At 40.2% G+C, this 15,792-nt stretch overlaps 1 protein-coding gene across 1 annotated transcript; it reads right to left on the reverse strand.

The window, feature by feature from the left end:
* Window positions 1-3,459: 3,459 nt before the first annotated feature.
* On the reverse strand, window positions 3,460-4,904 carry npy7r (neuropeptide Y receptor Y7). The gene has a single exon (XM_047354493.1). It carries the CDS (start codon window positions 4,866-4,868, stop codon window positions 3,753-3,755), a length of 1,116 nt encoding a protein of 371 aa, XP_047210449.1. The 5' UTR covers window positions 4,869-4,904; the 3' UTR covers window positions 3,460-3,752.
* Window positions 4,905-15,792: the final 10,888 nt, after the last annotated feature.

Below are 15,792 nucleotides of genomic sequence, written 5' to 3' on the forward strand. Positions count from 1 at the left end.
CCATGCACACACTCATTCACACCTAAGGGGAATTTAGAGAGACCAATTAACCTAAAAGTCATGTTTTTAGACTGTGTGAGGAAGCCAGAGTACCCAGTGAAAACCCACGAAGGCATGGGGAAAACATTCAAACTCCATGCAGGAAGACCCCCAGCCAGGAGTGAAACCCAGGAACTTCTTGCTGCAAGGCAACAGTACTACCAACTGTGCCACCGTGCAGCTGCAGTGCAAATAACCAAATGTTTGCAAACAGTAACACATTTTCCCACTGTACAACTGAAATATATACAGCAGGAAACAGATTTACCAGAAGCAAAAGAGGACATTTAGTCTTGATTTTGTTACTTTTAAGATGCTGTTAAGCAGCAACATCTCATCAGTTCAGTATTGGATAAGAGATAAGAGACAGTAATAAACAATCAACAAAGCCATAAACTGTCAGGTACAACCACACACAGAGTTAATATCAACAACTAAGTCATATAAACTGGCTTTACTGAACATTAGATCTCTGTCAGGAAAATTATTTTTAATCAATGACTTCATTACTGACCACGATCTTGATGTTATGTTTTTAACAGAAACATGGTTACATGAATCTAATGAAGCTCCCATTCTGGTAGAGTCGACGCCTCTGAACTACAATTTTCTTTGTGAAAGCAGACAGCAAAGAAAAGGTGGAGGGGTGGCCACTTTGTTTAAAGATTTCAGTATTTCTGGGCAAATTTCACTCTTTTGAATATTTGTCTCTCCGGGTAAAGAGCCCGGTCCGAACCATGTTCTTGAATATTTACAGGCCTCCTAAGTCCAAAACAAACTTTATTAGTGATTTTAATGAGCTTTTATCTGTGATTTGTGTTTATTATGACTGTTTAATTATTTTCGGAGACTTCAACATTCACATGGACAATCCTGAAGACAGAAGTGCAATAGATCTATGTGACACTCTTAGAACGTTTGGTTTTACTCAACATGTTAAACAGCAAACGCACAAACAGGGACATATTTGGGACTTGATCATCACTAAGGGTCTAAACATTTCCAAGGTGTCTGTAACTTATGTTGCCCTATCTGACCACTTTTCTGTTATTTTTGAAAGCATCATCTGCAATGACTCAGTTTGCCAAAGAGACATGATAAGAAAACGCATCTTTAAGGACAGTGCTGCTGAAACCTGTAACCAGATTTACTCTTCTACCTCCACTTTGCCCTGTAACACTGTAGATGAGCTGGTAGAAAACTTTCATTCTAAAATCTCGGACATCATTGATTCAATTGCTCCAATTAAAGTGAAAGTCATTTCTGGGAAGAAATGTCTCCATGGAGAAGTGCTCTAACAGTCAAAAGTGAAAAAAAGGAATGTCGAAAAGCTGAACGCAGGTGGCGAAAGACTGGACTCCAGGTTCACTATATTATCTATAAAGAGAGACTATACAGATATAACCTACAACTGAAAAATGCAAGGGAATCTTTCTTTTCTGAGATCATCAGCAAAAACATTAACAATGCTCATGCATTATTTACCACGGTTGACAGGTTAACAAACCCTCCTGTAACTGTAGCATCTGAACTCCACTCTACCAGGACCTGCAATGAATTTGCTAAATTCTTCACTGAAAAAACCCAAAAGATCAGAGAGGCAGTCAGCACATCCACATCAACTCCAGTACCAATGTTTTCTCCAACTAGAACTGATTTTGACAAAATTTCCCAATTTCACCAAATAAACTACTAAAACTTAGAAGAAATCGTACAGCAACTAAGCTCTTCTTCCTGCTATCTCGATGTTTATCCACAGCTTTCCTTAAGAAAGCTTTGCCCGTAATAACATCTGATTTAACACAAATAATAAACGCATCCCTTTTGTCAGGTGTTTTCCCCCAGGCCCTGAAAACAGCAATTATCAAACCTCTATTGAAAAAGAGCAACTTGGACAGGCTGCTACTACAGAACTACAGGCCTATATCAAGCCTCCCCTTCATCAGTAAGATTATTGAAAAAGCTGTGTTTCAGCAGTTAAACAACTTCCTAACAACGACCAACCGCTTCGATGTCTTCCAGTCAGGCTTCCTGCTCACCACAGTACAGAGACTGCTCTTGTCAAGGTGTTCAATGACATCCGTATAAATGCAGACTGTGGAAGAACCACAGTGCTGGTATTATTGGACCTTAGTGCAGCATTAGACACTATTGATCACTCCATTTTATTAGAGTGCCTGGAAAACTGGGTCGGCCTTTCTGGTACAGCACTCAACTGGTTTAAATCCTATTTGAAGGAAATTGACTTTTTTGTGTTAGTAGGTAACTTTACATCAGAGAGCACAAATATCACATGTGGCATTCCCCAAGGGTCCATCTTAGGGCCCCTCCTATTCAATATCTACATGCTCCCCCTTACTCAGATTTTAATAAACAACAACGTAAGTTATCATGACTATGCAGACAACACACAGCTATACGTTACGATGTCACCAGGTGACCATGAACCCATTCAAGCGCTGGGTAAATGCTTAGAAGAAATCAATGCATGGATGGGCCTAAATTTTCTTCAGCTGAATCAAAACAAAATTGAAGTAATAATCTTTGGACCAAAGGAAGAGCGTTTAAAAGTTAGCACACAGCTTCAGTTAATACAGCTAGAAACCACCAGTCAGGCTCGAAATCTGGGTGTAGTGATGGACTCAGACCTGAACCTTCAGAGACACCTAAAGACAGTAACAAGGTTGGCCTTCTATCACCTAAAGAACATCTCCCGGATTAAAGGACTAATTTCTCAGCAGGACTTTGAAAAACGAATTCATGTGTTCATCTTTAGTAGAATTGATTACTGCAACGGTTTCTTCACAGGTCTGCCTAAAAAGTCGATCAGACAGCTGCAGTTGATCCAGAATGCTGCTGCCCATCTCCTTACTAGAACTAAGAAAGTGGAGCACATCACCCCGGTTCTAAAGTCCCTACACTGGTTCCCTGTAGCTCAGAGAATAGACTTTAAAATACTTCTGTTAGTCTATAAATCACTGAATGGCTTAGCACCAAAATACATTACTGACTTGTTGTCTTTGTATCAACCACCCAGACCTCTCAGGTCATCTTGCTCAAATCTACTCTGCATACCCAAAACCAGAACTAAACATGGAGAAGTAGCTTTTAGTTCTTATGCTCCACTAACCTGGAATAAACTGCCAGAAAACTGTAAAAGTGTCGAAACCCTAAGTTGCTTTAAATCAAGATTAAAAACTTATTTGTTTAGAGTGGCCTTTGACTGTGCCATTTAGGCATGATTAGTTGCGTTTTCAGTCCAATTTTCCTCTCATTTTCTTGTCCATCATTCTATTCTCTTTATTTTATTTAACTTTTTTAAATTACCTCTGTTGTTTGATTTTATCATTTGATTTGTTTTTCTGTGTCTGTATCTGTGTTTATTTGCTTTGTGATTGTATTGTAATTGTATGTGCAGCGCTTTGAGTGTCTCGTTGCTGAAAAGCGCTATATAAATAAACTTACCTTACCTTACCTTACCTTATTGAGGAGGAGTATAATGAGTTAATGTATCTGTGCCTTGGACCTTAGTGGACAGATGATTTCCAAGGCTGTTAAAATGTGAGGGGCTGAAAGCTTCAGGTAGATACAATTGAAACACACCTATAGGTCAGTATATTAGGTAAGTCAAAAAGCTTCTTCTGAACAACACACCCCCTAAAGCAGAGGTCTGCCTAATGTGCTTAGATTTCTACATTTAAACAAGAGAAATCTCAAACAGCAGTGGGAGGGTTTCCGCCGTTACGACTGTTCAAAGTTGGCCCTCTGACAGATCGTGTCCTGAACGAGCCCTCTGGATGAAAAGACTCTGCCTTGTCCTCACAACGGAACACCATTAGGAAGCCATTCCTGTAGTTTTTATTCATCCATCCATAGAGGAGAGGGTTAGTAAAGGTAGGGCACATTGCCACAATATGAAACACTGTGAAAATGAGCTTATACTCCTCAAACCGAAGCACCAGGTCCAGATCAGTGGTCAGCTGTAGCACATGCAAAGGCAACCAACTGGTTGCAAACACCACCACCACAAGCGCCAACATCTTTGTGGTTTTCTTGCGTCGACTGATGTTGTCATTACGGCTGGATGGACTGACATGGTTCTTCAGTTTGACCCAGATGCATATGTAGGCATAACTGATGATGGCTAAAGGAAGAATGTAAAGTAGTAGCATCATTGAGAGGCTATAGATGACTCCGTCCCGGTTAATGCCGTGGGGCCACTTCTCAGAGCAGACAGGCATGCGTAGATTGATAGAAGGAATCTCTTCATAGCGGTATTCCCTAAAGATGGCAAGTGGAGCTGCCAAGACAGAAGAAATAGTCCAAGTGAATGCCATGATGAAGAGGCTGGAACGCCAAGTCAGACGTCGACCAAGGTGGAAGACGATGCAGCGGTAACGCTCCAGAGCTATGACAGTCAGGGTCAGGATGGACACATGAACACTCAGTGCTTGAGCAAAAGGCACAATGTGGCACAACACGGCGCCAAACTTCCACTCATCCAGCAGAGTGTAAACCAGAGTGAAGGGCAGGCAAAGAGTGACCATCAGAAGGTCTGCCAAGGCCAGATTGGCTATGAAGTAGTTGGTCACTGTCCGCATGTTCCTGTAGCGAATAATCATATAGATAACAAGCGAATTGCCCAGCAGCCCCAGCAGGATTATTAAGGAATAAGCCATAATTAAGGTTATTTGGACTCCAAGGTGCTTGGTGATATCAGAGTTGAAACCGGGTTGGTATGAACCAAAACTGTCGTTAAACAAAAATGAGTGATCACTTTCGCCAGGCTCCACTTCTGCTGTGGTGTTGGATGTGTCAAGTGGGCACATTTTTACTGAAAGGTCCAAAATACTGAGGCTGCACCAACACCTGAGCAGAGAAAACACAAAACAGAACAGCTTTATGTAAACTTAATAGAACATAACTTTCAGACTGAATATACATCATGGATATATTGGAGGAGTTAAATGGGGTTAGGATTTAATAAGCATTGGCTTCTTCTTCCTCCTTTTCAAACTGAATATGATGGCTTTATATGGTGCAACGCATGGATGCAGGCTCTTCTTTGTTGCTGTGTTTTTGAGTACTATGTTAGACTTTTTTGTTATGGAAGCTGGTGCTTATGATTATAAATGAGTTGAACTCCTTCATATGAGAGCATGGCGCTGGGATTTAGATTTTGAGTGTCATGATGGACTGGAGGACTCTAACTTCATTCTGCTGAGGAGCTGCCAGAGGCAGCGCAGAATGAGGAAGCAGAAGCGGGGCAAGCGTAGTGGCGTCCATGCGAGGTTAAAAGCTAACCTGCATCGAACAGCACTGCCAAGTCTCTTTCTTGTCAACTGTTGCTTGCTTGCCAACAAGACTGATGAACTTAGGCTAAGGATTATATCTCAAAACATGGTAAATGAATGACTGTGGCTGAACAGTACTAATCTATTGGGTTAGCTGGCTGCACTGTTTATTCAGTGGATAGAACTCTGAACCATGGTAAGACAACATGGGGTGGAGTTAGTATCTATATCAACCATGACTGGTATACTGTAGTAAATGTGGAAATTGGAAAACATTGCTCTCTGTATTTGTAGTACCTACCTTGCCATGAAATGCAGGCTATTTTATCTACCAAGAGAGATTACTGCAATAGTTTACATCTCACTGCAAGCTAACGCTGAAGAGCTTTATTAACATCCAGATGAATGCTCCTCTCAAAGGGGCTGTGACTGTTGATAGAGACTTTAATCATGCATATCTGTGTAACCCAACCTCCATTAAAGTGTATACTTTCAGACCCGAGCCAAATATAACCTGGATGAAGTGTTAAATATCCCGGGGCCATAAAAAGCTGTGCCATACCCCATCTTGGCTTACCAGATCACACCCTTGATGCTGAATCATCATATAAACCTGTGGTTGCAAAACCAGACCAGCTGTGAAGACAGTACTGGACTGTAACATTGCCAGATCGTTTTACAAGCTCAGACTGAGGGGTGTTTTCACTGGGAACCAACTTAGAAACATACACCTCTGCTGTCTTGGATTGCAGCAACTTCTGTACTAAGGCCATGCTGACCATCAGAACCCTTGTTTACCAGCATAGTGAGAGCACACCTCCCAGGAAAGGGATGCTAACGTTAGGCCAAATGACATGCTGGTTTATACTGTTCCCCATAGGGACCTAAAAAATTGCATTAAATATGCCAAACAGAAGTGGAATCAAAGGGTTGAAGAACATTTCGAGAATAAAGACCCCTGCAGCATTCGTAGAGGACAAAACCCCGAAATAAATATAAAGATAACACACGTCAGTCAGGACAAAGATCTTTCTGATACCTTGAATGTCTTTTTGCCCACTTTGATGAACCATATGGCGAAGCAAGCACCAGAGGAGTACAGCTAGAGAACGAGCAGACATTCACCCTCAAACACCACAAGATAAGGTCAGTTATGGGGAGGACTGACATATTTAAAGCATTTGGACCATATGGAGTGCCTCAACGTATCCTTATGGCCTGTCCTGACCAGCTAACAGAGGTACTGACATATTGAACCTCTCACTACGGTATGCTTAAGTGCCCCCCTGCTTCAAAGCCACCACAATCATCCCTCTGCCAAAGTCGACAGCAGTCACCAGCTTCATCGACTACTGTCTAGTTGCCCTTACACCAGCAATAATGAAGTGCTTTGAGAGATCTGGATGGATACCAGTTTGCTTAAAAGCAAACCAGTCTGTAGAAGATGTAATCTCCATCACGCTTGATTCAACCATGTCACTTATGGAGCACCAAAACACATATGTAAGGATGCTCTTTGCAGACTTCAGTCCCTCCTTTAACACTATTATCTCTCACAAACTGGTTCATCAACTCACCAACCACGGATTGCCCAGCACACTCTTCGTATGGATAATGGGCTTTCTCACTAACAGACCACAAAATGTCAGGATAGGAAACCAGACATTTCAACCATAATCCTGAGTGCAGGTGTGCCGCAGGGCTGTGTGCTAAGTCCAGTCCTCTTCATCCTCTTCACACACAAAATTTGCAGATGACACCAGGTCAGATGGTCAGACTCATCTCAGATAATGAGTCATTCTACAGGCAGGAGGTCCAACATCTAATCAAATGGTGTACAGACAATAACCTAGTTTCAAACACCAATAAAACCAAAGAGGTTATTGTGGACTTTTGAAAAATTCTGAGGAATAAAAAGGGTCTGTTGACTATCAAGGGGGAAGGGTATGAAAGGGCTGAGTTCATTACGTTCCTGGGTCTTCACATCAGTGAAGGTCAATAAACACCTCTAGCTTTGTGAAGAAAGCTTAGCAAAGACCTGTCTTCCTGAACACTGAAAAAGGACAGTCTACCACCTCAGCTGCTCAGAAACTTTTATCAGAGCCCTAAAGATAACATTATCTGCCACTGCTGCAATGGGGCTATGGGAACTCTGGGGAAGAAAATAGGAGGGCTTTTATTTGGGTAATGAAGACAGCGCAAAGGGTCAATGGGTTTACACTGCTACAACTGAACTCCATATATGCTGACAGGCTGCAGATGAAGGCGTCCATCAGAGCTGATGTAACTCACTTGGGGCATTCACTGTTTTCTTCTGCCATCTGGGAAGTGGTGACAGGGGGACACGCTACACACTACATGGCTGAAGAAGAGCTTATTTCACAGAGTAGTATCACCTCCCCACCCCTACTCCTTTACAGACACACATCCAAACATATGGATTGACAGTTGATGTCTGATTAGTGCAATATGACAGTACATAGGTAACTGTGCAATAATGCTATGATGCTGATTATTATCATTTGTTGTTTTTTACTGTTTTTATTGTTTTTGTTATTAGATGCTACATTTTGTGGGGAAGCTGGAACTCATTTCGTTGTGGGTAACTGCAATGACAAGAATTCTTGTTCTCTTTTTTATTTCATGTTTGATTATCATTCTTATTTTTATTGTATTTTTTGTGTTAGCATATGTTGTTTAGATGTTTGAAATAAATATTTCATTCATTCATTCATTCATTCAATAAATGAGAATGTAAAGTAATGGAAAAAAACTCAAGTTAATTTAAAATTGTCAAGACTTTTGATCTATATTTCTTGGTACAGCACTGTGGGATCTGCATCAGTCATTTGCCTCTGCAGAATGGGGCAACATGTACCAACCTTCACATACTCTCCCAAACAACATTTTCCCAGGGGGGATAATGCGTGCAGTTAGGAGGACTTGACTGTCCCTGCTGAGGCCTCTAAGGTGGGAGTTTGCTTCTACTTGGCTGTGAGTTGGTTATTTTAACCCTTTTTCATGTGTGCAACACCTTCCATTTGTTCCCATTCATTTCTGTCAAAAATGCCTGTTTCATTTATATAAATGAGCACCGGTTACATAAAGTCAAAATAAGAGCATTGGTGATGTATATTAAAATCATGTTATTTGTTTCCATAGTCTTTTCCTCCTCAGTACGAGAGCTTCTTATTAAACAAAAACTTAAACAATATGCAATTTTTTACCGGGCTTCAGCTTTCGCTCCTAATCTTACTATTATGAAGACATCTAATATTTACAGGTGAAGATTAAGAACTTAGTGCAGTTGAGCAGATACGATGATTTTCTAATGCGTGCAGTCTCACCATTAGCACAATCCTCCCTGATTGCAATGACAAAGGTGGATGTTCTAAAAAGCAATGAAAATGAAACCCGAGATGCAGTCATAGAGAGAATAGAAAATAAGCTTTCCTTGAAAAGACAAGTTCAAATCCCACCCACAAAATACACTAGTCACCTTTATCTGTTGATAATAACGAGAAATTTTTTTTCCTCATTTTTCAGTGTTGCTTGTCTGTTTAATCACAACATGTTTTTTATCTTTTTCTGAAGACCACCTGTGCCTCTGTTAACACTAAAGAAAACGATTGAAGAAGCAATAAAGGACAATCAGTGACTTCAAAGCTCAATCATTAGAGCTGCAGAATATGTGCCTAAACAGCTTGCAGTTAATAAAAAAGGGAAAAATGTGGGCCTAGCATTAGGCAAAAATAAATGCAATTCACTGTCATGTTTTTTCTTTAAAAAAAAAGATGGCAAAGAACTGCTGTTGCATGCTGATTTACATTTAATTATTTCCACTGGTGGGTTAGATTTTCAGCTAATGGTTTGGCAGATGCATCCTAACATTGTTATTTGTCATTTAACATAAGGCTTTTAACTAATAAACACAGGGACTCCCTATTAGAGATAAACAGGACTTTCATTTGCACATTTTGGAGATATTTTGCTGTCTCTGCTTAAAGCTACATATTTCTGTAAAATCATTCAACCACACTTTAGACACATTTTAACCCGAAGAACATGTCATGGTCAGATTTTCTAGTTATTTTACTATTTTTGTTGTAAACTTTTCAATAATCAAAATAAAGTTGACCTCATTAAAAGCGAACTTCCTCTCGCACGTCCCTCTGGTGACATCACATAAGGCATAAAGCAACTTGGGAGTGTCAATGTATTTCTTTTGATATTTATTCTTTTTTTTTCTTGTCTCTCAAATGGAAATGGTTTGTGAAAAAGACCAGCATAAACTGGAATGGCCAGATTTCATTATCAAAGATTTTTCATGATGATATCTTGGCAAGTTGTAATGAAAACCACACGGTCAGGGTGATTCGTTCCATTGGGATGATAATAAGTGCCAATGACGTTTCTATGTGTTCTAAATGTCTCTACTTCCCCACTAAAACACACACCACACATGCACCTGCAGTATAGCCATGCCAGCATCATTCCAGTCAACACTAAAAGGATTATACAAGAAAAGAATCCCATCACTTGGCAGTGAGAAAAAGGGAAATTGTTCAGGTGGACTAAAGTTAGACTGCAGCTACACTGACAAATCATGTGTTTATTAAATGTGATGTAAGCAGAATATGCTTAATCATTCAGTCATTCAAACAGAAATTTAAACAGGTTGTGATATGAAGAGTCAAACATGTAAGGCTGAATCCCTCCTTACTCAAATGCTTCAGAATCTACTTAGAATTGCTTGTCTGAGATAATGTTTACTAAAGCCAGCCGCAATCCTGTCCCTCCTGTCATGTCATAAACCCAAAAACACACAAGTCAGGTTTTAGCCCGTTTCATTTTTGTTTTGTCATCAATGTACTTTTCAACAAATCAATATTTATGTTTATCTTGTGAAATTCTGTTGTGGAAACCCATACTTCCTTACAAAGCCGTATTTTAGTATAGTGTGAATTGACGAGTGAACCGTATACCATTAATAGTATCTTTAAAAGTTCTCATTCTTGGAGACAGACCTGACAAAAATCAGACATAATTTATTGAGACCTTCTCTTATTCTCTAAGATTGATCAGTCGATACAGGATTCAAACCTCCAGAAGGACCATGTTTTCTGAATTTCTGCCTCGAATTCAATTCCACAAGCTGGTAGATTAATATTTGCAGAAATATGATTGTTTTGTTCCCAGCGTATTTAAAGATAAAGGATTATACAAGTGCTACCGCCCTCCACGCTTCCTCTAAAAAAAATACTAAAGGCTTTCTTCTTATTTTGCCCCCTCTATTTTTAAAATAGTTGTCATCTTCTCATTAGTGAATAGCTTACAGAACAACTGGAATCCTATAAAACAAATCAGAAAATGTGGCCGTCGTGCATGCACGACCCGCCAGGACCCGCACAGATACACAGGAGCCGCAGGTTGTAATTTTTCTTCTTTCAGGCGACATTTTCAGGTACTTTTACAGTAATGTCCCCCCCCCAAAAAAACCAACAAAAATGATTCCTTCTCTCAAGAGTTTTTTTTAACGATGCACCTGCTGGAGCAGGAATCACATCAATGGCGAGTCATTACCGGCACATTTTAATAGACCAATTCAATCAATGATGCATTGACGCGTAATTTGTGGTCATTTGTTCCACTTTCTCAATCTTTAACCGGCAGCGTTCTCAAAGCTCTTTAACCCACTTAACAGATGCAAATTGCCGCAAAAGTCTCACATCGTTTGGACTCTTCATCAATCCGATTTGAAAAGGTTTCCTCAATCCAAATTACGCACATATAACAGTTCCAGTCACAGGTTGCGCCAAGTCACAAGAGCAGAAAAATACACATTTAGCGCCTCAGTAGTGCACTTGGATACAAATCGAGCCTCGCGTTATGAATTTACAGGCTACTCGGACGTCAGCCGCACATTAATGGACTCACCTTTCTCCGCGACATCTACTTTGGAAAATGAGTCTTTACTCAAGAGTGGCGTGAAACAAGTGGGATGAAAATCCCGAAGCTCCTCCCTGCATGGAATGCGCATCTTGCGGCTCAGCTGTGCGCTCTCGACTCAGATCCAGCGGAGTCAGAGAATCTGCGCCCACATCTGTGCCAGGAACGGTCTGCCGGAGATCTGCGCAATGACCGCGCTCTGTGGACTCCTGTTCATCAGCGTTATAGCTGAAGCGTTTCTGTTATCTTCATTTTTGCTAGAAAGATGAACATCACACAGTTAATTGCATTCGAGGTTTTATTTCTACTTTACTATTTGTGTGGAATCACAGCGCTGAAACGAACATGTTGTCATGATTTCATTTCAGTTTATGGTCCTCATCATTCTGCTCCAGTCTGACATCAGACAAGCAGAATTCTTGATGATCCGATCATTTATTGTTCACGTTTTGGATGAAGTTAATTTAAATTAAATGCTTGAAATCAAGGTCAGATTAGCTTGATTCCCCCTGGAAATAATCACATACTTCTTTCTGTGAGCTCAATGACAACGTGGAAAAAAATGAAAGCTGTTGCAGACTGCACCGTTATTTTTAGTTTGAAGTGCGTAACATAAACATGTAGGGGCCTTTTCAATGTGGCAGGTCAATAAAAGAAAATTGATCAGAGCTGGAGTCATTCTATTCCTATTCAGCACGTTTAGGAATACTATGACTGAAAGATTGTGAATACGTTTTGAAAAGTGTCTCGGTCTTCTGAATGCAATACAGTGCAATGTGTCATTCAAGTGTGTGCATGAACAGAGACAAGGAAAGTCATGCATAACTTTATCATGGGTGTTTTTAATTGGTTTAATTTAACTTGCACAGTGGCGCAGTTGGTAGCACTGTTGCCTTGCAGCAAGAAGGTCCTGGGTTTGATTCCTGGCCTGGGGTCTTTCTGCATGGAGTTTGCATGTTCTCCCCGTGCATGCGTGGGTTCTCACCGGGTACTCCGGCTTCCTCCGATAGTCCAAAGACATGCCTGTTAGGTTAATTGGTAACTCTAAATTGCCCTTAGGTGAATGAGTGTGTGCGTGGTTGTTTGTGTGTTGCCCTGCGATGGGCTGGTGACCTGTCCAGGGTGTACCCTGCCTCTTGCCCATAGACTGCTGGAGATAGTCATCAGCTCCCCTGCGACCCACTATGGAATAAGTGGTAGAAAATGACTGACTGATTGACTAATTTAACTTACTGATTACAGCAAGTTAACCTGAAGTAAAGGGGATTTAATTAATCAGCAGCATTTGAATTTACTACTACTGTCATGATTTGAGGGTGTTTGGGTTCTAGTTATTCTTGTTTTCAGTTTACGTTTTGGATCTTGTTTCTGTTTATTATTTTCCTGGCTGTGCTCTAGTTTCTTGTGTTCTAGTTCATGTTCTGTATACATTACGTATTCCTGATTAGTTTGTATCCTTGAATTTCTGTTTTGCTCCAGTCACGTTTTGCTCTCTTTGCAATTAGCCTCATTCGGTCCACCTGCCATGTTAATCAGTTTTGTTTTTCACCTGTACCATGCTCCATTTTTACACCTTCATTCTGTTCATTCCTCGCTGAAACAATTTGGATCACGTCATTCTCTATTCATGTCCTTTGCTCATGCCAAGCCTGTCTTGCCAGCCTGTCCATGTCTGTTTTTTGCCACCACCTTCTGAAGTAAGATTTATTTATTAAATCATTCACTCACCACCTATGCTTCCTGCTCGTCTGCATTCTGGGGTCCTCCGCTACACCTAACCTGACAACTACAGGCAGTGTCTCCCCAAAAGTATTCATACACATTATATGTTTTTACATTTTGTCACATTTCAACCACACATTTTAGCTTATTTTATTGGGAGTTTTTGGGATAGAACTACATAAAGTGGACTATAAGTGTGAAATGAGGGGAAGAACATTTACTTTTATTTTGTACAAATAATAATATGAAAGGTGTGGCATTGATTTGTATCCAGCTCCCTAATCTCTGATACCCTTAATGTAATTCAATGCAAACAATTTCCTTCAGACATCATCTAACTAGTTGCACTGTGTGTAATCTAATCTAGGTATAAATACAGCTGTTCTATAACATTGGTGGTGGCACCATATTGGTGTGGGGATGTTTTTCTTCTGCATGGACAGGGATACTAGTCAGAGTTTATGGGGAGATGGATGTACCTAAATTAAGGGATATCCAGCAAGGAAACCTGTTTGAGGCTCCAAAGGACTTGAGACTGGAGTAGAGGTTTACCATCAAGCAGCTCAACGTCCCTAAACATATAGTCAGAGCTACAGTAGGATGATTAGAGGCAAAGTCTAGATCTAAATCCATTTCAGAATCTGTGGCGACACTTTAAAATAATTTGTAATCGTCAAGGCACAGACATGCAATCTGACTGAGAAATGTCCGTCTCCAGCTTTGCAAAGGTATAACCCATCCATGTAAGACTTGTGGCTGTAATGGCAATGAAAGGTGGTTCTAGAACAAATTGACTTAAGGGGTTTGAATCCAAATGCACTCCACACTTTTCAGATCTTAATTTACAAATAAAACCATCCATGATTTTCCTTCCACTTCACTATTATGTTATTTGTGCGGATCTATCAGATAAAATCAATTGCACTTTGTAGTATGTATAACCATTGTGAGATCTGACTCATGGTGTGATCATGTGAACAGATCATGAGTCAGCTGCTGGTTTTGTTTCAGAACTAGGCAGAAAACAAGTGCCTACTAAATAAAGAACATTTTAGTTGACTACAAAAGGATGTTTTGCACAGTTGGTCTCTAGAGGCTAATTTATCCATCTTCCTGGAGCTGTTTAGAAGCTACCTAAAATAACTGTTTGGGCTCAGGGACTTTAATAAATGCCTCATTGTTTCTGTTTCTTTGTTCTAAGAGTGCTCAGTTTCTTTGTTTTAATGATGAGAATCTCCACAAGCAGATGAAGTTGTCTGGTTCTGGAAAGCCTCAAAAGAGGAGCGATTGTAGTGTGGCACCGAGGAGAGTTTGGGTTATCATTAGGCTCTTGGAATCTTCTACATATTTATTTATTTATTTTCATCGGGCATCTTGCTTGTTTACGTAATCTTTAGCATTCTTGCACAAAGGCAGATATCCAGAGTGAACAGTGCCTTTTTTTGCTGTTTCTACCTGTGTTGCATTTTTTCTTTTTTAACCTTGAAGTTTTTAACAAGCTGTGCTGTTAGAATGCCCATTGTTTGCCGACCTTTACTGGGGAGGGTGACAATGGTCTTAAATGTCTGGCACTTTCAATAATTTTTGTAACCTTTCCAAACCTAATGATTACCAACATCTTTTTACTGAGGACCTCAGAAAGATTTATTGGTGCCACAATAAACTTCCACAAAGCATTAGTCAGACATTCATAAGACCCTATTTTTTAATGTGACCATCCAGGGCATATTATTGCATTCACGTAGAAACTTTTCACTTTTGTTTCCCATTCAAATGATCTGCCAATCCCAAATGTTGACCTTTTTATCATGTATAATAGCTAATGATGTTTCCCTCATAAGTAAATACCAAATACAACGCGTTTGTTTCTGCTGTTTTCAGAGACTTGTTAAAACATTTACTCCCCTTCAACTGTTCCACATTTGTTTTAGTGATAGTCACAAACTTTATTGTATTTTGCTAGGATTTTTTGCTATAGACCAACACAAAGGTGTGTGTAACTGTGAGGTAGAAAAAGTAGACATGGTTTTCAAATTGTTTACAGAATAAAAAACACCTGAAAATCATGGCATGCATTTGTATTCAGCCCCCTTTCCTCTGATACCCTAAACGGTGTATAATTTAACCTCAGTATAAATACAGCTGTTCTTTAACTAAGCTCTGCCGCATGACGACCTCCAGCAGGTTTAGCTTCATCCATCTTCCCATCAGCTCTATCCAGCTTCCCTATCTCTGATATAACACCCCCACAAGATGATGCTAACAACCTGTTTCACCATGGGCATGGTGTGTTCAGTCTACCATACACAGCATTTTGCACGTAGACCAAAAGGCTCAATTTTGGTCGCCTCTCACCGGAGCACCTTCTTCCCAGGTTTGCTGTGTCCCCTTACATTACAGGTGACAAACCGCCAACAATACTTCTCATTGCTTTCTTCCAACAATGGCTTTCTTCCAGAGAATCCACAGATTTGTGGAATGCAGGACTTATAGTTGTCCTATTAACAGATTATTTGTCTGGTCATCTTAAGATATCTTGTTGGGCCCAGCCATGGATGGACAACAACCACTGAACTACACTAACAAAAGAGACTGGTAATAACTCTGAATCCCAGAATGCACAGCATTAACTCAATTTTCAGGACAACTCACAGGAAGGAGGAGTCACAGCTGGAATCCCCATGACATCATAATAGAAACTTAGGCTTTTTCCACATGTAGGCACTATCTGGGAAAACAGATAACTTTTATACATTTTGGCCTTTCATCCACACATAAACTCCATTTT

Source organism: Girardinichthys multiradiatus, chromosome 23 (assembly GCF_021462225.1).
Source record: "Girardinichthys multiradiatus isolate DD_20200921_A chromosome 23, DD_fGirMul_XY1, whole genome shotgun sequence".
Taxonomy (NCBI): domain Eukaryota; kingdom Metazoa; phylum Chordata; class Actinopteri; order Cyprinodontiformes; family Goodeidae; genus Girardinichthys; species Girardinichthys multiradiatus.

What these genes read in the sequence shown, in the direction of transcription:
- npy7r (XM_047354493.1), bottom strand. Translation starts at nt 4,868, where the DNA reads ATGTGCCCACTTGACACATCCAACACCACAGCAGAAGTGGAGCCTGGC.